Below are 23,581 nucleotides of genomic sequence, written 5' to 3' on the forward strand. Positions count from 1 at the left end.
TCATATATTCTTTAACTGTTGACCAGGCTTTAGTCACTAGTGTTATACTGGTTTTCATGGGGCTCAAAAATGTGTTGCGCTTGACCGATGTAGAAAATTTCAAATTCTATGTGGCAAAAGGGTGCCAAACATGGTTAGTTTTGGAAGCTTTGACATTCATTTGCTAGTCTTTTTTTTAATTCAAATTGAAAAAAAAAAAAATACTTGTGAATGTTTCCCTCGTCCTTGTACGATACGATTGTGGACATTTATGTCTTTTGTGAAATTTTTTGGAACCTTGTGAATACCATGCCTAAAAACTAGGTAAATTCCATCATATTCATAAATACAATAAATTTCCCAGACTTGTTCTGAGCATTTAAAGCAAATGGGGAAAAACAATATACATCAAATATCATGTCTGGCTATGCTCAAAACAAGCAATTTTTCTGCAATAATTCAATAAAATGTCACATTCATTTTGCGAGTAATTTAATGTTAAATGTCATGGAAAGAACTGTTTAAATGGTGTAGATTTCAAATTGTGATGCTTTGAAACTCACTAAATCGCCCATGAACATTACTGGCTATTTCGGAAGAATTACAAACAAGTAATTTCATTCCCATCCTCATGCTGACACCACTATACATGACAATAAAAATCTTTAACAAATTTGCATATAATCAATCTCTTTATATTTTAATTATAGGTGAATATTTTATTTACATTAAATCAATGTAGAGATTAGATCATGATTATTCATTTGATTTAATAAATTATGAACATTTTCATTTAAATACAGTGGAAACATGGCACAGTAAAACATCCTATTTGAAACAAGTCTTCATTACATAATATGCCAAAAGTGTTTATTTACCTCTTCATCTAATATGCTTTTCACACTGCATTTGCTTAACCTCATACTATCTTTTTTGGGGGGTTTCACACTGTCTTTCTTAACCCCATGCTATTTGCTTAGCCGGGGTTAACGCCTTAACCCCGGACTATCGCAGAGCTCATGAATATTGATGATTTTCCCACACAGAGCGTGATTAACATGCAAATTCGACTTCTCTGATTGGCTTATGCTTAGCCCCACTTTTCATTTTCCCAAGAGGCATTGTGAATTTTGGCCTGTCCGCTGCGACCCCATTGGCGCACCGTATTGAGAATCCACCAAATTCTCACATTTAATCACACACAACAATTAAAGGGGGGAATGCAGGAGAGCCGCTATGAAAAGACGCGAAGTGCCTTAATGAGACGCACAGACGCCTGACAAGGTACAAAAGTCCAATTATGTCAACTAAGGCTGAATTAAAACAAAATAAATGATAGTCTAAAATTCTTACATTTGATTGTCATGCTGTTTGGTCCAATTCTACGATCAACATCTGAAATGTATACATGCGTAGTTACGATTAATCCACTAAAAAAACTGAAGCAAATCAAACCCACTGAGGCTGAATTGAAAAAAAAAATGATAGTTTAAAATTCTGATTTTACATCTAATTGTCATGCTGTTCGGTCCAATTAAACGATCAAAATCTTGTGCAGTTGCGATTAATCCGCTAAAAACTCAAATATACACAGGCAGTGAAACCACTGTCAAGGAGGCTTTGTTTACAAAGACTTGTGAATGACTAGAGTCATTCTTAAGAACGGCGCACATTACACATACAGCACGATTTTTCAACAAATCACACTTTGCATTAAAAGTAAAAGCTCCAAGAATTAACATTTCACTTGAAGTTTGGCATAATGCTAGATATACCAAAATCAGAATTCTACTTTGCGGAAAGTCTTGTGGTCGGTGGAAAGTCCAAATCAGCTTCAAGCCGATGATGACGTCATTACGACTTGGAATTGAATGTGCTTTAATTTGTGCACGAAAGCTCCAAATAGACTGGGATTTTGGTTTCAATATACATACTGTTCGCAACTATGATTGTTAATATTTTATGGGTGGGAATTTACATATCAAATGTTGTTACAATTTCTTTGAAAATCGGGTTGCAATGGATCGTGTAGTGTGTGCCAGGCTGTGCTGTGCCGACGTGCACTTAAATAAATGCATAATCCCATTGATTAAATTACAGTGCAGTAGCAACTTCCTCTCAGCTTTGAACTTAAAAATAAGTGATACAAGAATTTGATTGCTCACACCGTGGACCCTACTAGGGTCCAAGCTCACATTGTTTCCATCTTGACAACAATTGCTTATCTTCAAGAATAAAAATTTGAAGAAAATAGACAATTTATAGATATTAAAAATATAGCTTTCCATCATAATACATGAAACTCGATTTACAACAAAATTTGAGAATCATCTAATTCAGAAAGAACATGAAGTTCATGCACGCAACAACATTTCATACAAGAGTGGCAATTAATTGTAACTATGGCAGTTAATTATCGCCAGAAGTATATATGTCAGAGACAATATGGAAATAAAAAATCCATAAAATACAAACTTAAGGCAATATCATCACCATATGTCATACCAACAAGGCACATTCACTCATACAACCATCTACATTAAGCATTACATTAAATAGGAGATTGGTGATTTATTAATATTTTGATTGCACACATTCTAAATAACACATCTTTATACATATAGAGTTCAGTCAGCATTAATTGACCTTTCAAAACATTGAGTTATGTCAGGGCATATTTTCTGACTAGGGGGTTGTTTCACAAAACTTTAAGTACGACTCAAGAGTCGCACTTAAATGCCAACGCCTACACGATATGCAATGCGCAAACTTATTGATCAAGACGCAGTAGTGCGCGTCCTCTTGGCATGGTCTGATCAATGCGGTCATGCCTTTTCTGACACACACAACTCGGCATTTAAGTCGTACTTAAATCTTTGTGAAACGCCCCCCTGATTATTAATAGCATGATTGTCTATTTGCCAAGTCAAACAAGACTCACGTTAAGCAGATCATGGCCGTACGCAGCAGGGGCAGTTGCCCCTTCGAAAGTCCGAAAAATCTGTTTTTCAATTAAAATTCACCCCCCCCCCCCCCCCCCCCCCGGAAAAAAAAAATCACCAAACGTGTCCACAGAATCCTTCGATTTCACATTAAGAAATGCAGAAGTACTCACATGTCACACTCTGTCGCTTTGGTTCCTCGCTTTTGAGTTTCTTCAATTTTTATGCATCTCCCCCCCATCCCCTAAGAAAAAAAATTAAAGTCCAGCCAAAAAACAGATTACTATGGTTCCACAAGGTTTGAAGCAGAGTTTCATAAAAAATTCCATGTCACTTTCAAGTCCATCAACAAAGCTGAAAGTATATTACATGACAGATGGTAAATATTCTGTCCCAAATATACGGATTTCGGCTGAAAACTTGCATCTTTTTATGTTCCTTAAATATCCAATCGCCAATTTCAGTCAATACTTATTTAGTAAAGCTGCAAAATTTTTAACACATATATTGATTGATATTTAAAAAAAAACCCAGATGACTATGGTCCCACAAGATTTGATGCAGAGAGTTGCATCTAAAATTCCATATCCGAGTCATTTATCACATCCATCAACAAACCTAGTATATTACATGAAAGATAGTACATTTTCAGTCCCAAAAATACAGATTTTGGCTGGAAACTTGCATCTCTTTATCCCTTGAATTATCCAAATTGCCAATTTAAGTCAACACTTTAGAAGCTGCAAAAAAATTTCACACATATATTGATTGATGTAAACAAATTATATAACAAAATAAACAGCATCTGTATCATACATTTTTGTCACTAACATGAATGTCCCCCTCTTTTCTTGTACATAATAAATCCTTATAAGAACAGAAAATGACAAAAACCAGTCATTAATACCAATTTACCAAGTGACCAAAATCAAGGAATTTTAACATTTTTTTGTTCACGCCCTCTTTAAAAATAGGAACAAAATTACGAAATGCGAGCGCGGAGTGCAAGCGGGATATTTTGAGCTACGTATCGAGGTAAACAATTCCTTAAATGTAACATGAATATCGAAAGTTGCTACGTTTAATTCTTGTTCCATTATAATTTTCAGATTTCGCATAATTTCCTGGAATTTTTTCATTTCCCGAACCTTTCCTGGAAAAAGTAAAAACTCTCCTGAAATTTCGGGAAGAGTGAAAACACTGCTGCAACGTCAACATCTAAAATGCATGTCTGTTCAGAATATCTTCTAGATATGATGTACACTCACTGTTTTCTTGACAATTCAGTGTGCTCCTCTTTGTTTACAAAAGACATAATTGTGCAAATTTACCTGTAGGAACAAATGATGACATTGATGGATTTCCATATAGTCGCGATTGACTGAATCAATCGCAATTCTTTGTAAGACGAGGCTGTGGTCACACTCTCTATCAATCATTTAATTAGGTCCCAATTAGTGACTTTTAATAGAACATGGAGTATTAATCCTAAAACAATGGATTTCTTTGGCCCATCGTCCGATCGTCTGTTTCATTCACTGCTTCAGGGCCTGGGGAAGATACTTGTCCACACCAAAAGCCTATAAAACAACAGAGAGTCAGAGAGAAAAAAAAAAAAATTATAACATTTGTTGGGCGCTTTATATTCAAATTCAAATTTATTTATTTCACTTCCATCAAACAAAAACAAATTGTATACCATATATAAACATAAATATTTGTATCCGTAGCAAAAAAAAAAAAATTAATAACATATGTTGTGAAGAAAAAAAAAAAAAACACAATTTGGGCAACACATTGTAGGTTTTAAATATGTATACCGGTACTATTTTTCAATAGAAATTAAATTAAGATGGAAATGGAGGGACTAGGGACAGTGATTTTCCGCGATCGCGGAAAACGGACGGAATTCACGGAAAGGGCCTTTTGAAACGGAAAGTGGCATTTCAAACGGAAAATCACGGAAAACGTATTTTCCCTCAAAATACACAGAATAGCAACAGAAATTACTCCAAAATCACAACAAAATGAGAATATTAAATGGCCCAAAAAAACCAGAAAACACGATCTCACTTCGCTACTATCATGACAATTCACACATCGTGACTGCACTTGACATCAGCACACTCGATTGTACCCCGCACCGTAGCTAGCCGTACCCGGCCGGCCGGGTTGGGCTTCACATGCACACATATCGTTCAACTCCTTACACGGTCGTGTGTTGCTGCCCTCTACGTTTGAAGATGTAACAGCACGATATCGTGGTCTTAAAATCCAAGATGGCGGATTGGCAATAGCCGTTGACTGATGATAACGATGTCCAAAAACCCCCAAAATTATCGATGAAATATCATTTCACCGTGAAATAATGCTAATAATATGAAAGGTGAGGATGTATGCATGCAAAATGGGTGTGTAGAAATATTTTATGCACCCGCATAGATCCGATTAGAACGGATTTTATTGTGTTGTTGGTACAGTAGCAGATACAAATTTTGACCAGTGCGAGTGTGCGTGTTGTGATTTTGCTATTAAATGTGTAAACGGAATTGTCACTTTTCCGTGTGTACAAAGTCTATGGGGAAACAGAATTTCCGTTTTCTGACATGCTGAAACGGAATTTGAGATTTTCTGAAACAGAAAAGGCAATTTTTTGAAACGGAAAATCACTGTCCCTAAGGGACCCACTAAAAAGCAATGCTTGTACAATGTGGGCCCCTCAAAAAATAGATAACACAACAAATAGCAAAAGTACAAATACAGTTATATGTAATCAAATGAGAAAAAAAACAAATAAATGAGAGAGAAATAAATACGAAGTTATCAAAAAATATAGTTTGATATAGGACAATATACAGATGTTTCAAAGCGTGAAGGTTGACAGAGTAACTAATAAAAACATTGAATCTGTTCAATGACGACAACAAGAAACCAAAGTCATACTTGTTAAATCAACCCCCCTCGACATTTTCCACGACCGTTCCGCTGTGCATATTTTTTTTTACTGCACCGTTCGCTGAAGTTTTATATCGAAGCCTTACGCATCTTTTGAGGCAAAATTTACGATGTCTGGGTATGCGGTTGAAAAATTACACAACATTATGTAAGTGCATGTCAGACCCAAAACGTGGTTTAGTGAACAAAGTCAATGTAAATCGAGTTTTCTCATCTTATTCATAAAGATATGATTATTTTCATTTTCATCAGCTGAAATTAATTGATTCTAGCACATTTATACTTTAAAAAGGTTCCGCTGTAAATTTGGATAAAAAACACACAAAAAGGTAAAAAAAAACAAAGATAAATTAAATGTATGTACATTATATACTGTCAAATTATTTTTTATTATGCATGGTGAAAAAATAACAAAAAAATAAAATGAATGAAAATAATATAAAGAAAGTAAAATAAAAGAGAATCCTTGTTACCTTGCAAACAACAGCGAGTAGGAAGCCGATGAGAGTTAGTCTGAGGAAGGTATAGAAGAATCCCTTCCTCTTTGGGCTTTTCTTCAGGAAGAACTCTGCTACGGAGGCCTTTCCAGGGGTGTATGGGGGATAACGAAGTCTGTATTAAAAGGAGTGAAAAAAAATCATTCATAAAAAGATATAAATGTTGTGCATAATCATAATCGTAAAAAAAGGAGTTTTCAACAAGATAAACAGGAGGAATTGTCAACATCAACCTTAAAGGGGAATGAAACCTTTGGAACATGTGGGCTTGTGTGGAAACTGAAAAATCAATGAATAAGAACAAAGGAAATTCGAGGAAAAATCAGACAAATAATGAGAAAGTTGTGAGCATATGAATATTGCTATCACTAATGCTATGGAGGTCCTTACATTGGCAATGCGACAAAGATGTGTGATGTCACATGTGAACAACTTCCCCTTCGGTGGACTATGAAATACCCCTAAAATGTCCCTTTTTGCTCTTGCTTATGGTGATACAAACGCTTTATCCATAATGTATTCTTTGAAAATTTGTATTAAATGCCCTCTTATAGAAAGAGTATGATCTACTGATAGATGTGATAAAATAGGCAGTTTAAGTGAAATATATATACAAAAGTAATGGGAGAGTTGTTCACAAGTGACATCACACATCTTTGTCGCATTGCCATTATCAGGATTTTCATACCATTAGTGATCGCAATATTCAAATGCTAATCACTTTCTTATTATTTGTCTGATTTTTTTTCAAACTTTCATTGATCTGTTTCTTTGATTTTTCTGTTTTTACACAAGCTAACCTGTTCTTCAAAATCAGACCTGCCAATCTCTGCGAAGGAGCAAGTGAATTCTGTGCTCCGCAACCCAAGTTTTCCCCCCTAAAATGGCATTTTCTAAATTTTTACCCCCCCCCCCCGTCTGCCCAAAACAACCCATTCCCCTTGGCCAAATTACTGAAAATTGTACATTTTATGAAATAGATATATAGATGTATATATATATATATACATGTATATAGACAATTTTTTTCTCAATAAATACAGTTTTTTATGAAAATACATGTATAAAAAAATTGTTATCTCTTGAAAAAAAATGTAATGCTGAAATTTAGGTGAAGCATAAAAATCAGGGCAATAACATCATTGGCAGCTCTGTAAATGGAGTAGAATCGAAACCAATATCATATTCATGTCATCTATATATGGTTTGAGAAAATCGATCAGAGAACTTACGACTGTGCCTTTTCGGTGAACCACATGTGCTTGTCAATGAGGACTGGTTTCTTGTGTGAGAAGACCTCAAAGGAAAACTTCCCGTGGTACGCCCCATGGCCTGATCCACCGACTCCTCCAAATGGCATTTCCTCAACTGAAAATAACAGTAATAATAATGATGATAATGATGATGATGTTACTACTAATAATAACAACAGCAACAATAAAAATAATCATCATTATCATCATCATCTCCATTATCATCATCATCATCCCCATCATCATCTCCATCATCATCATCATCATAACCATCATCATCATTACCACCATCATCATCATCATCTCATCATTATCACCGTCATCATCATCACCACCATCATCATCATCATCTCATCATTATCACCATCATCATCATCATCATCATCATCATCATCATCATCATCTCATCATTATCACCATCATCATATCAACATCATCATCTCATCATCATCATATCAACATCATCTCACCATCGTCATCATCATCACCATCGTCATCATCATCATAACCATCATCATCATCACCACCAACCATCATCACCATCATCATCATCATCATCATCCCATCATTATCATCATCTCATCATTATGACCGTCATCATCTCATCATTATCACCGTCATCATCTCATCATTATCACCATCATCATCATCATATCAATATCATCCCCATCGTCATCATCTTCATTAACATCATCCTCATCATCATCACCACACTGTACATTGAGTGCTGAAAATGCCATTTTCAATATGATAACAAAACATTACTGAGAGAGGGCACTCAAAGCCAAATTTAAATTCTAATGACAAAAAATACTTTCAATGAGCACTAGGCTGTTGTATTACTGGAATGTTTGACGAAACAGGTCAGTATAATTCGCATTACAGACAAATCGCCTAAGATTTAGACAGGCTTTAAATTGAACCAGATTTGATGAAAGGGGAAATTCACCCTGACATAACATTTCTGGTAAAAATAAAAGAAAAAGGAACAACTTTCATGTAAAATTAACAATAATAATAATAATGATATTGCATTTATAGAGCCCTTATTATCGAGCGCTTTACATTAATTAGAAGACTTCTTGAATTACGATTATTTTACATTTCTACATTATTATGTAGAATTCTAATAACTTTCTTAATCTTTGATGGATTTTCCTCAAATCTTCACCATTTATTTTTTTTCTGGTATTTTTCAACTTTCCATTAAGGTGAACTTCCCTTTTAAATTGACTTAAGTGAGAGAAACACATAGTATATTTGCTCCATAAAAGAAAGTAGAGTAACTTACTTGCAGCATGTATGATAACATCGTTTCCAACGAAGGCTCCACTCGATGTCTCGCGAGCAATGCGTTCTAATATCTTCTGGTTGTTGGAGAAGGCATACAAGGCAAGTGGTTTATCCCTGTCAAAGAAAAAGAAAAAAAATGTATAGTAATAATAAAAATAATAATGATAATAATGATTCAGAAGGCAGCTATCTTGGGTACAACCAGATTGATAAGAAAGACTCTCAGACATAAGTAGTGTAAAGTTCTTAGTTGCACTTGAAATTACTTGGTGCTTTTTGTTAGAGAAAAGTTATTGAAGAAAAATACGGACTTGATCCTGTTTAGAGGAATAATAAATAGTAATAATAATTATTATCATTAATATTAGTAATCATAAAAAATAATTACTACTACCGGTACATATGTACTATTACTACTTCTCCCACAACTACTACTACCACTACTACTACTACAACTACTAACTATTACTACTACTACTAACTATTACTACTACTACTACTATTACTCCTACTGCTACTAATACCACTACTACTACTACTGCGACTATTTCTACTACTACTACAACTACTCTACTACTACTACTACTATTACTACTACTACTACTGCTACTACTACTACTAGTACTACTACTACTACTGCGACTATTTCTACTACTACAACTACTACTTCTACTACTACTCCTACTACGACGTCTACTACTACTACTCCTCCTACTACTAAAAATATTAGTTATTATTCTTATATATGAGCTACATTAAATTTAACATATTTTAATCATAATTTCAAATAATAACATTAAAATTGGAGCAAATAACAACATAAGTATACACATGGCACAAAAAAAATGCACACTTACGGTAGGAAAGTTTAAAACACATTAACTGCAAATAAAATTACTCAGAAGCCCATTTTAGCTTTCCATATCTTTCTAGTCCGTTTATATAGGTCTGAACTAGGATGAATCAAGTTTAAATTACACTCTGGTCTAAAATTGTGGTATAACTATGGATAACCACTCGTGACACAAATCTTTGACAACACAGGTGCAATTTTATCAGACCATAGGACACTCAAAACCATTCACAACTGTCTGGGAATGACGACTAAAAGAGTTTTCTTCACCATTTAAGCATGGCCAAAGAAGAAAGTAAATATATAAAGAACATGCAAACGAATATTTGACATTATCAGTTTCACTAATTTTAATACAGAGGTAAACCATGAACTAATTATTAAAACAGAGTCTGAGAATGTAGGCCATAGAGCTTTTCAAAAGGTGACAAATAGTTTTGAGAACCCCCCTCAAGGATTTTTTTTGGGGGGGCGGACTACTTTTCACATCTTACTGCCTAAATCTGTAACATTGGATAAGGTTAAACACAGCAATGAGTGAGGATTTTCCTGGGCTCCTTTTTGAGTTTCAGGGATCTTTGGAGCATTTCAGGAAGGAGATCACCCCGAGCCCCCATGTAATTTTCCCGTACCCCCCACCCTCCCTCTCCCTTGGAACCATATCTTTGTCTGGCCATAAATGAGATCAATGGCTTGGTACAGTGTATCTACTTGTTTATGGTCAGAATAAAGTCCCGGACGATTTCGAAAGAATAAACAATTTAAAAAAGTAACAAATCGTTTTGTGACCCCCCCCCCCTCAAGGCAATTTTTTTTTTTTTTTTTTTTTTTTTTTTTTGGGGGGGGAGGGGGTACTTTTCACATCCGAGCCCCCCTGCCCCCCCCCCTCCTGGAACCATATCCTACCTGTCATTAATGAAGTCAATGGCTTGGTCCAGTGTATCTACATTGAAAATGGATATGATGGGACCAAATATCTGAAGAAGAAAAGATGGGTGTTAAAAATTTAGCTGAGAGCAGATAAGTTAATAAAAATCACTGACAAGTTCTTCATGAAATGTGATCGCAAAATTGTTGAATTTATTCCTCTGCCTCAGAAGCCTTCTAAAAAAAATCTGGTAAGATCACTTTTTAAAAATAATTCACTTTGGTAAAGTGGGTTATTGGATCACCTATTATTCTTTCAAAGTGGCAATTTTCCTTTAATTATTAATGATAATTGTGGGGGCGTTCAATCAGAGGGAAGTGGGTTCGTGTCCCAGCTGTGGCGTGTTTTCCTTCAGCAAGAAAGTTACCCATATTGTGCTGCGCTCAACCAAGGTAATGGTGAATGGGTACCCAGGAGGAATAATTCCTTGAATGCACTGAGTGCTGAAAGGCAGCTCGAGCTAAAGCCGGGTAATAATAATACCAACAATGCGCCTCATATAAGATTATTTCTTGATAGATGGCACTATTATTATAATAATTGTACGTTCGTTATATAGTACTCAATATACTCAACTGCACATTACAACAATGTTATTACTATTACCCCGGCTTAAGCCGGGTTGCCTACCGGTGCTTTTTCGGAACTGCTTCCTACCAGGTACCAATTCACCTCACCTGGCTTGAGTGCAGCACAATGTTGGTAAATTTCTTGCTGAAGGAAAACAGGCGATTGATAGGAATCGAACCCACGTCCCTCAGATTGAAAGGCGAGAGTCATAACCACTAGACCACAAACTCCCACAACATTCATCAGTCTTTAACACCAATACCAGCAATAATTGCTGCATTTTTCTATTTGAAATTGTTGCAACAGAAGTAAATCAAGATCGGGAATGGATGTCTGTATGAAATTTGTTGGCAGCTCTGAAGACAACCCTTTGTATGCTAATGCAGGGCTACCAACGTGAAGAAGAACAGTATTTCTAAAGCTGAAACTCAGTATATTCAAAGAAATAACACAGGACAGCACATAAAAGTGAAACTTTAGAAATCAGTATTTTGCATAAAACCATCAGTATTCTTCTCATTTTTCAGTACTAAATACAGAAAATCTGTACTACTTGGCAGCTCTGCTAATGTATTTTGCACATTCATACAATTAAAGCGGACATTAAATTGCAATAATCATGCAAAGAATTAAAGAATCAATTTACTTGCAGTAATCCTAGTTGGGCGATTCCCCTTGGCTTTAGTTTCTATACATACCTCTTCTGTCATGCATTTAGCAGTTTCGCTTGGGTTCAGAATAACAGTGGGGGCAATGTACAGATCAGATTCATCGGTCTTACCACCGATTGCGATATTCTGACCTTCCAATATTGCTGATATTCTCCTAGTTAGGGCAAAGAAAGAAAAAAAAATTATATCAATGACCTCTGTGACCTATGACCTTGTGATGCTAACATCTAATCAGAGCATCTTCAAAAATAGTGGCAATGTACAGATCAGATTTATTAGTCTTATCACCGATTCGGATATTCTGACCTACTGATACCAATGATATTTTTCTGGTTAGGTGAAAGAGAATGATGAATTAAAAAAAAAATGACCTGTGACCTCTGATCTGTGACCCTAAAATCTAATCAGACCTTTGCCACAATGGGTGTAATGTAAAGATCAGAATCATCTGTCTTACCACCAATCTTAATATTCTGACCTACTGATACCGTCGATATTCTCTTGGTTAGGTGAACGAGAAAGAAAAAGAGAATTTTTATCAACGACATCTGTGACCTTTGACCTTGTTACCCTAAAATCTAATCCCATCTTTGCAATGTAAATCGGATTCATCAGTCAGTCACAATATTCTGACCTTCAATTAATGACAACATTCTCCTAATTATGTGATAGAGGAATTCTCTCTCTGATAATGACCTCTGACTTTGTGACCTTAAAATCTCATCTGGTGCCTGTAACACAAAGTTTAGCGATTTTATCGCTAAATGAACTGACCAATCAAAGTCATTGTCGCATGCGCATTTTGCTCTGTACACTGACTGTGAACCAATCAGAATTGTTCTTTCAAACTAGCAAATAATCGCTAACCTTTGTGTTACCTAGCCCAGACCACCATGAACATTGACCCACTTACTTGAAGTGCCTTTGGTTGACGATCCGAGCGTAGGCAGGGTTTTTCTGGGGGTCATCACCAAAGAACTCCTGGATGCACGATCTGAATGCTTTCAGTATCTTGTCATTATCTCGCGAGTGACAGAGGATGTAGTCCGGAGCGACGCAGGTCTGCCCGCAGTTCATGTAACGCCCCCATGTGACCCGTCGCACAGAGGTATCGATGTCCGTGTCCGAATCGATGTACACAGGACTGAAATGAACAAAGACAGTGGCTAAGTATCACAAAACTTAACAACTGGGCCCCATCTAACAAAGGGTTGTGATTGATCCAATCAATCACAGCTATGGAAAGCCACCAATCAATTACAACTATGGAAAGCCAGCAAAGTCAACGCATAAAATGCATGCTTGTTTAAAAAATTTCTATATATGAATGCACATCCAAAAATTCATTGATTTCTTGACAATTTGGTGCTTTCTCCTTCATTTACAAAGCACATTTTGCAAATTTCCTGTAGAAAAAAATATGACACTAATGGATTTCCATAGAGTTACGATTGTTTGGATCAATCGTAACTCTTTGTAAGGCAGGCCCTGATCGTGAACTAATTTGAACAATTGATTCTATTGACTATAATAAGGGTTCCATGATATTTGCACTGGTACAATTGCTCTGCTCTAAATTCCACACACTAATGGAATGGCCAACTTCAACCCTGGATTTAACACTATACCCTATCATATCCCTTACATAAAACCCTATTGCAGCCCTAACCATATAAGATGGAGCAATTGTTGCAGGAGCAAATGTTGGGTCACCATAGTAACAAATTTAACTCTGTTTACCGTTCCAAAGACTCAACAAATTCGAGTGATCGCACATTTACTGTAACAGCATCTAAAGAACCAAACAATATACAAATAATGCATGCAGCCGAGTGCGTTAGTGGAAATGCAGAGCACACAAGGTTTCTTTAGATGGGTGCCGCACTGTGCACCAGCCGCTGTGCACCAGCCGCTGGCGGCGAGTGTCCAGTGTGCACCTTGTGAAGAAACCGAGCTTTCTCTGCATTTACTTTTACGCACGATAGAGCAAGTGCATTATTTGTTTTATAAAGAACCAAACACCATCCCCTCTTCAGTGAATGATCACACTCTACAGATCAATAGAAGAAACTCCTAAAAAATATTTATTTTCCCATTATTGATTTCCTATTTCTTTATCTCTTTTATATACAGTACATCATGTATTGTAATTATCATATACACTTGGATACTTATTATTTGTAAAACACTGTGATATAGTGAACCGTGGAGAGCACACTAAACGCTGCTTAATATTTAAGAAAAGACATTTGAATAACAAAGATAGTTAAGTATTTTACATATAAAGGCCTGGTCCCACTGGCCGACGGACACAAAACATATTCATAACAGATACACCTGACAAGCAAAATTTCGGGGTGGCTCCATCTGTTTTCATCCGCTCCAGAGAATTGACAAAATGGGTGAACAATGAAATAACAGTGGACGGATATAGAGTGTATGAAACACGTGTCCAAAGAGTACACAACGGATACATAACGTTTTCCAACTGATGGCAAGATTCTTTTCCGTTTCACATCCTCTCTGCATCCGTACATGTAAGTGCAGTGAGACCTGGCGTAAGTACCAAATTGAATATCGGGCCAAGTGAACACAAAGGCCTGTATTCTGAAGTCGGGTTTAACTTCAACTCAGGTTTAAGTATGGATAGCCAATTGATATAACAATCACTAACAGTAGAGATATCATATTTCAGCTCAGTTTGCTCTCAAATCATTCATAATTGTCTAGGAAGTATAAATAGATTCATGATTGTCTTCATCATCGATGAATCAGGAAAGAGCACAGTAAACATAAGAAACATACAACTTAATACAAATTTTGGCACATTTGGCTTCCCACAATTTCAGCACAGAGTTAGTCCACGGTCTCAGTTACTCACCTCTTTCCTCCAAGCTCGAGAGTGACTGGTGTCAGGTGCTTTGCAGCAGCTGCCATCACAATCCTCCCCACTACACCACTTCCAGTGTAGAGAATGTGATCAAACTTCTGAGCTAACAACTCGGTTGTTATCTTAGCATCACCATTCACAACTTGATAACAGTCCTGAAAAGAAAGTGCACCAGTCAAAATATACATGAGAATGTGATCAAACTTCGGTTCTAACAACTCAGTTGTTATCTTAGCATCAACATTCACAACTTGATTACAGTCCTAAGAAGAAGAGGTACCAGTCTTGAGAATGTGATCAAAGTACTGTTCTAACATATCAGTGGTTATCTTAGCATCAGCATTCACAACTTGATTACAACCATGAAAAGAAATAACAGGCTTGCGAATGTGATCAAAACTTCAGTGCTAACTTCTTAGCATCACCATTTACAACTTGATAACTCTCCTACAGAGAGAGGGTACTATTCTTGATAATTCGATCAAACTTTGGTATAGGGGTCTGTTTCATAAAACTTGTTATAATGAATTTACATTGACAGTCAAAATCTTCAATCTCATTGGCTTAGACCCTAGTAAATTTGTTATAAAAATTTGTTATCATAACAAGTCATTGTGAAACGGGACCCAGATCTAGCGATGACTCACTGAGAAATTCTGACATAATCATACCATGTGCCAATCGCCGGGATGATCGCACAATTCATGATTTAGTTCTAGAGGAAGGGAGGGGGGTGGGGGAGGTTCCTTGTTATAAAAATTTGTTATCATAACAAGTCAATGTGAAACGGGACCCAGATCTAGCGATGACTCACTGAGCAATTCTGTAAATTCTGACATAATCATACATGTACCATGTGCCAATTGCCAGGATGATTGCACAAATCATGATTTAGATGTAGAGGAAGGGAGGGGGGTGGGGGAGGATCCTGGGAGGCTTTATGATTTACACCAAAATATCCTGGTTGCCGCACTAGGGTTTAAAGGTCAGAAATATACAAAAAAAACAATCTAATTATCAAAGCAACAACTCACATTGTCAAGGTACTGTGGAATAAGCCTCTCGTAGAGCAGGGCCGTTTCGGGTGAGAGCTCCGACGGTTTGATGATGGCGGTGTTCCCCGCGACCATCGCGCCCACGAGGGGCTCGATGACGAGCTGGAATGGGTAGTTCCAGGCTCCTATGATGAGGGACAGTCCCAGGGGCTCCCAGATGTTGTAGGCCACCTTGCCCATGGTCATCAGATTGGTTGACACCTAGGAAAGATAGAGACGGAAGAAAAAACGAAATTGAACAGTGGTCTAATCCTTCACCAGTGTTCCCAACTTTTCAAGAAAACAAAATTCCCAGATTTTTCCCTGATGTTTAAAAATTCCATGATAATTATTTAAACCCATTCCCAGTTTCACATGTTTTCTATAAAGTTGTTGCATTGAATTACAAGTAAAAAAAAACACTAAAAAAACACCATAACCAGTCACTAAATGGATATTGTTTTGATATGCAACAAAATATAACAGAGTCTGACTGACTACTGTGTTTTTGACTTTTTGGCCGTTCAAAATTCCCTGATTTCTCCCCGATTTGAGGCATTTTCCCTGAATTGAGGTATTTTAAATCAATACCTGATTTTTCCCTGACTGGAAGAAAGTAAAATAATTTTCACTGATGGGCTGGGAACCCTGTTCACGCAAACACATGGGCCTGAATTCTGAGCTCAAATTTATGGTCTTAAGTCTGGGTTTAACAATGAGTAGCCAAATGCGACACCGATCTCCGTCATTCGTTGATCAATTCATCATCACATTTTGCGTTCAGTTCAAATCAGCAGAAATTGTCTTGAAATTAGAAATTTATATGAAAGCTTTCGTCACTGTCAAAACATGGGTAGGATCCTAGTAAATGCAAGAAGCTTGGGCAAGAAGCGTCATTGCGTAATCAAATTCCTCACACCTTGATATGTTCCCTTCACTTTCCCCAGATATAGACCATGGTTGAAGTTTTACTGGGATTCAAAATAAAGGTCATGGTATTTATACTTCATTTACATTTGCTATGATCATCTTACAATGGATTAGTCTATAATTTTTTGAGGAATTGTATAATAATAACAGCGGTATATTTACCCAGGGTAGCCACTTCAGTTCCGAAAACTGTTCTCCCAGCGGGCCCTGGTATTATTACCCTGGCTTTACATGTAGCTGGGCTGCCTAGGCGCCCAAGCATTCAAGGAATTAATCCTGCCGGGTACCCATTCACCTCACCTGGGTCGAGTGCAGCACAGTGTGGATAAATTTCTTGCTGAAGGAAAACACGCCATGGCTAAGATTCGAACCCACGACCCTCTGTTTGAAAGGCAAGAGTCAGAACCACTAGACCACGACCCGAACACTGTATTGGCTAATGGCTTCAAATTTTGTGTTTACATTGCCCATAGCTATCATACGATATCCGTTTGGAAATAGTACGATCATTGTACGTAAAGAAATGTACGCAACCCAGATTGTAGATCAAAATGTAAACGGGGCAACAACGCCCACTCTATTACATGTAGTCGCTGGGATGATCTTGTATAGTGTAGAATGTCCGACAGACATAACAAAGTCAGTCCATGAAATCAAGCCTTAGATCAACATCTAATATTGACTTCAATAAACTGGAGTCGTTGCTGCTACGATGACTTCATATTGTGAACTGAATCGAGCCATCCGCTTTTCACTTTATAATATAATGTATGGTATCTCTGAAAGGACACTGACTACATATATCAAAAATAAAAGAAATTTTAAGGACAGCTTAGGATTGTAACATACACATGTATCTTCTTTTGCCTGGGAAGAGTTCCCTACAGGAAGTAAAAGAATGTTTTTCAGCCTACATTAGGTTGCCACTATTGCTATATTTTTAAAATTCAAAATTTTTCTGAGATTTGGGATCCACTCAAGTATGAGATGTGCGTTCCGTGCAATCTCAGCGAAACTTTCAAGCAGTCTGCAAAATTTAAACAGTATAAAGAAGAAGAATTATTTATTCAGATAAGCTAATTTTCGGATGGTTATTTTTTAAGATCAAATTATAATTGTTTTGGCTTTTTACCCAGCACCTTCCCTGGGGTGGCTGGACGGTGACTTCACATTTTTCCTGTGACAATTGCTCCAGGCTTAATTTCCTCTAAGATAATAATAATAATAATAGTTGGATTTATAAAGGGCTTTTTGCCAGAGGATACAAAGCGCTGCTATTATTACCCCGGCTTTAGCTCGAGCTACCATCACTGGCGCTCAGTGCATGCAAGGAATTACTCCTACCGGGTACCCATTCACCTCACCTGGGTCGAGTGCAGCACAGTGTGGATAAATTTCTTGCTGAAGGAAAATACGCCATTGCTACGATTCGAACACACGACCCTCTGTTTCAAAGGCGAGAGTCAGAACCACTAGATGTAGGGTTAGGGTTGCAATAGGGTTTTATGTTAGGTAAGGGTTAGGTTTGAGGTAGGGTATAGTGTTAAACCCAGGGTTGAAACTGGTCATTCGATCAGTGTGTGGAATTTAGAGCGGAGCAATTGTCGCCGGAGCAAAGGTCACGGAACGGGCTGGTCGCATTTGCGATTATACTTACATTGACTGGTTTTATCCAATCTTCTAACTCGTTCATGAACTGAACCAGGTCCTTCTCAGCCATCATGATCTCATAGGCATTTGATTCAAAGGCTGGCTGTTAAAGGATCAAAATCAGATAACGTAAAGAGTTATATGAAAATATAAAATGAAAATGAAAACTATACAATGGCCCGCACTCTGAATTCTGGTTTAACTTTATATGGTCTAACTCTGAGCTAATATTATGGCAAGCTGAAAATGTAAATAGCACTGGTGACGTCATACTATTCAAGTGGGGGGGAATGTAGCAATTAGATCACCCCCCCTTGAACAATAGATTCACAACACAAATCGACACCCATGGTAAATACATGTAGTTCGTTTTGTTTACATTTTTGTTTCTTATGTTTACTTTGCTCTCTCCTTGTGCTATAATGATGAAGAAAACAATTTTAGTTATCATTTCCTGTCAGTGATGAATAATTTGACTGCCAAAAGAGTTGATAAATTGAACTTGTACTGTGAGGGATTCGTTTCAAAGTTGGCTACCCATAGTTAAACCACAACATTCGACAAGAGGTTTAATTGAACCCGAGTTCAGAATATGGGCAAATTTGTTTGATATAGAATGGATGAGAAAACATATGTACCTGCAATATGAATGGTCGAGAGCTATCTAAATGTACTGTATGCATGTATTTTCACTGGGCTGCATCAATTATACCAGTAAGCACAATATTTATTGTAAACATGCTATAATCTTTTCTCCCCCTGATATGATTCACACCACATAATAATAATAATAATAGCGGTATATTTAATACCCAGGGTAGCCGCTTCAGATCCGAAAACTGTTCTCCTAGCAGGCCCTGCTATTATTACCCCGGCTTCAGCTGGGCTGCCTAGGCGCTCAAGCATTCAAGGAATTAATCCTGCCGGGTACCCATTTACCTCACCTGGGTCGAGTGCAGCACAATGTGGATAAATTTCTTGCCGAAGGAAATTACGCCATGGCTCAACCCCCACCCTCACATCCCCATCCATTTTCACTCTTTTAGCATACAGCATGAACAACACTGGTCAACATACATTGTCGAAAAAAAAAAAAGATCGGTCCCTCCCTACCAACCACACAACCCCCTCTCCATCCACACACCCCTCCTATATTTCTCTCCCCACCCCTTTCCCTGAGCTTTGGAGCATTTCATGAAACAAACAATCACCGGCTTTCACTGGCAACTGGTACAAGCTACTGAAATCCTTGCATCTGATTGGCTAAGAACGAATTAGTCAGTGAAAATTAGAGACAAGATGCTCCATGGAACACACCCCCAGGGCCCTGCCTCACAAAGAGTTACTATTGATCCCATCAACCTCAAGTATATGGAAATCCTTTAACATCATATTTTTTTTTCTTCAGAAAATTTGCACAATATCCTTTGTAAGCCGAGAGAAGCACACTAAATTTTCAAGAAATCTATGATTGTGTAAACAGGCATATCTAGAAAATATTTTGAACAAATATGAAATTTAGATGTTGATGTTGCTGGCTTTCCATAGTTGCGATTGATTTGATCTATCGTAACTCTTTGTATTAATAAAGACAGGGCCCAGATGTTTATAAATCTCACCTTTTTCAGATCTTTGTGAATGGCATCGATAAAGTCTTGCCGATGCTCTTGGATCATGCGATGGCAGTCTGAAAGATGTTTCATCCTCGCTTCGTAAGATCGCGTCTTCCCCGCTCTGAACGCAGCCCGCCCTCGCTCGACCACCTGTTAAAAATGACAGAGTGCGTTCATATTCTGGGATCGTCTGGATATCTTTATGGACAAGTAAGGCATCACAAAAGGATCTGCATTATATACATGACTTGTATTCAATAATTTTATGAGGGTAGGTAAAAACAAGTTTCATCTTTAACCCTAAATAGGCCGGTCTTTTTTGGCTGTTCTGTGGCTGGGGGGGTTGATTCAACCCCCCCCCCCCCCTGAGATCTCAGCTGCTCTAATTCACTAAATAAAGCTCCTAGAATACTAATTTTTGGTAAAAATATTCTTTGTAGCATTCTTAACAATTGCAATTGAAAAAAACTTCGGCTTGGAAATCAATTTCTTATGTATTTTATTGTTTTATGAATTTCTTTGTTTTTCAACCCTTTGTTCTTCTTTGTTTTTTTCACCAGATTTATTGCACAACCTTTTTGAAGCATAATTATCAATTTATTTCAGCTGTTTAAAGTAAAAATAATCATATCTCTATGAATAAGATGAGAAAACTCAATTTGCATTGACTTTGTACACAAAATCACGTTTTGCAACAATTTTTGGTCTGACATGCACTTACGAAATTTTGCGTAATTTCGGAACCGCGTACCCGGGCGTCGTAAATTTGGTCTCAAAAGATGCGCGAGACTTCAAAGTATAATCTCTGCAAGTGGAGCGGTCAAAAAATTTCGTGCAGCGGAATGATTCCAGAAAATGTTGAGGGGGGGTTGATTCAACCCCCCCGGCCTGTTTAGGGTTAAGGACTATCTTATTATTGCAACAATGGGGCGATCGCCGAATGGGGGGGGGGGGGTCATTTCTTTCGTTTCAAGGGATAATTTATGCTGTAAAAGCATATCTCATTAAATCTGCTGTATGTAATGTAGAATATTGATTTTCTATGTTCTTGATTATTGTTTGTGGTAGATCTTTGGGGCAACTTTATAAAAGTTTGGTCTTCCCAAAGCATTCAATTTTTCAAATTTAAGGGGCCATTTTGGCTGTCCTATGAGGGTGAAATCGCCTGCCACCCTATGTTTTTCCTATGCCAATTTTTAATAGTATAATTCTTTAATATTCAGGGCTTCAATTTATCCAGGGTCTTTCAAAACCACGGTCTTGGATGCCCCATTATGGCCTCAATATACCTTTCCATGAAATTGGATATTCATGTGCCCTTTAAACTTTGCCTTTTTCAAATCTCAATACAAATCATTAAAATTTCAGCTTTCATGTCATCACATGAAAGAGTTCAAACTTACCGCCTTTGCATCAAATGTTGCCATGGTAACAGGTCTGGTGAATCCTTGGAAGATGGGAGAATGTGGTAAATGATAAATACACCTACAGAAATGAAATAAAAAAATGACAATGATAAGTGACTTTCTATAGAGTACCGAAGTGATGACATCACAAAAAACTTTTTTAAAGCATTTTAGCGTGTTTGATACCATATTTTGGTAGAGCATGATGAACCCCCCCCACTACCAAAATTTGGTGGGAATCGGTCCATGGGGGCCATAGATATGATCTCATGAATTCATAATTGGCTCCAGTGGAAGTCAGTGTATTATTGGCCTGGTTCTAAATTTAAGAACCAGGCCAATAATACATTGACTTCAATGGGACTAATTATGTATGCAAGAGGTCATATCTTGGGGCCCCATGGACCGATTCCCACCAAATTTGGGTTGTGGGAGTTTTTCATCATGCTCAACCAAAATATGGTTAAAAAAATGCTGTTGATGATGTCACACTTCAGTACTCTAAAGGCTCGTATTCTAAAGTCGGTTTAAACCTAGACCATGGTCTAACCCTGCGCAAAAAAAGTCAAATATTGTTTACATTGTACTGGTAAATATTTTTCTTTAAATTTACTGTGCTCTTTCCTAATGCTTTAATTGCGAAGACAACTATCTTGTAGCGGTGTTGTGGCTCAGTGGATAAGTCTCTGGACTGTGAACCACAAGGTCCGGGGTTCAAATCCCACCACAGCACTAGCGTCCTTTGGCAAGGCGTTTATCTACATTTGCCACTCTCCACCCAGGTTTAGTTAATGGTTACCCGGTAGGAAAGTATTTCTTGAATGCTCGATGCGCGGGATCAGGGTATCCGTACTAAAGCCGGGGTAATAGTATCCAGCGCTTAGAAACATTTGTATCAAGCGCTCTATAAATGTTGCATATTATTATTATTTTTATCCCTCCCCAGAAAGTTAAGATTGATTTGAGTGTCAAATGAGCTAGTAAATTGAACCTCGACAGTTTAAGATGTATATCACAATTGGCTTTCCATAGTTAAACCACAACTTTACACCAGGATTTAAATTAAACCCAACTTCAGAATATGGGCCCTAGGGGGTCTAATTACAGGGTTCCCAGCTTTTCAAGAAAACAAAACTCCCTGATTTTTCCCTGATGAAGTTTAAAAGTTTACATACACCCCATGGAACATGCAGTGAAATGTGTTCGCTCGCCAAATATCGTAGAATTTACTATATCTTCAGAAATATAAATACGAATAGGGTTGACCCTAACCCATGACAAATTTTGTATTAAATGAAAGAGCGTATTAAGCTCTTTCACATGACTGGGATGCCGTTTGGATTAAAGAATATTTCAGGTAGAAGAAAAAAGTAGCATTTGTGCCAAATGTATTCTATTGTTATTTATTATATTTTCAAACATCGTTTCATATAAATATATAAATGTCAAATCTATGATTTATATTCCATTTTCTATCATGATATGTCACCACTGAACAAAAAAGTGTAATCTGAAATGTTTGTGTTGAGAAGTACATGTAACTAGCACAAATATGAAATTCCTGTAAATTTCAAAATGAAATTTAACTTTCAAAATCATCATACAGAATAAAGAAAGAGAGAGAGAGCGAGAGAAAGAAATCATTTGATGATAATAAATCCTAGGTTTGTTGACCTCAAACAACCTCTGACGCTTGTTAAATAAACTTGTTCAAAATTTCAACTTGCCTTTGAGTGGTCCAACCGCTCTTGATCGTTGAGAGATATCTGATAGAGTTCCTGATCGGGTGCCACATACATGTAGACTCTTGTCAGCAGTCTAAGATAACAAAACATTCATAAAGAGAAGGAAATCATTAATTAGGACGAACATACATACAAAAATACTTTTGGGGGTGTTTCACAAAGATGTAAGTGCGACCTAAAATCAGGCTTAGCGCCGATGCGAACATGATAGAGTTTAGTTTTAGGAGCAGTGAACGGCGTAGCAGTCCTCTGTTCGTTCGAGTCAACATCGTCGTCTGCCCTTGTTCACTACGGATGCGAATATTTTAGATTTTACTCGACTTGTACGTGTACGTACGTGCACGTGAAAAGCATAACCTGGGGTACCATCGC

General features: G+C 37.2%; 1 protein-coding gene across 1 annotated transcript; it reads right to left on the bottom strand.

Annotated features, from left to right (window-relative positions):
• Positions 1 to 658: 658 nt before the first annotated feature.
• Positions 659 to 23,286, bottom strand: LOC129263381 (aldehyde dehydrogenase family 3 member A2-like). The gene is made up of 13 exons (XM_064100889.1): positions 23,192 to 23,286; positions 21,462 to 21,543; positions 20,065 to 20,208; positions 18,453 to 18,548; positions 15,866 to 16,087; positions 14,823 to 14,986; positions 12,855 to 13,085; positions 11,969 to 12,095; positions 10,679 to 10,749; positions 8,918 to 9,033; positions 7,606 to 7,741; positions 6,350 to 6,488; positions 659 to 4,501 (listed from the first exon to the last, which is right to left on the bottom strand). The coding sequence occupies exons 1-13, from the start codon at positions 23,257 to 23,259 to the stop codon at positions 4,457 to 4,459; spliced, it is 1,641 nt and encodes a 546-aa protein (XP_063956959.1). The 5' UTR covers positions 23,260 to 23,286; the 3' UTR covers positions 659 to 4,456.
• Positions 23,287 to 23,581: the final 295 nt, after the last annotated feature.

This window comes from Lytechinus pictus, chromosome 6 (assembly GCF_037042905.1).
Source record: "Lytechinus pictus isolate F3 Inbred chromosome 6, Lp3.0, whole genome shotgun sequence".
Classification (NCBI taxonomy): domain Eukaryota; kingdom Metazoa; phylum Echinodermata; class Echinoidea; order Temnopleuroida; family Toxopneustidae; genus Lytechinus; species Lytechinus pictus.

Coding starts and splice junctions, on each gene's coding strand:
- LOC129263381 (XM_064100889.1), bottom strand. CDS start 23,259: ATGTGGCACCCGATCAGGAACTCTATCAGATATCTCTCAACGATCAAG. Junction 14,987..15,865: donor TTCCACAGTACCTTGACAAT/GTGAGTTGTTGC, acceptor CTTTCTTTTCAG/GACTGTTATCAAGTTGTGAA. Junction 12,096..12,854: donor GTCAACCAAAGGCACTTCAA/GTAAGTGGGTCA, acceptor TGCCCTAACTAG/GAGAATATCAGCAATATTGG.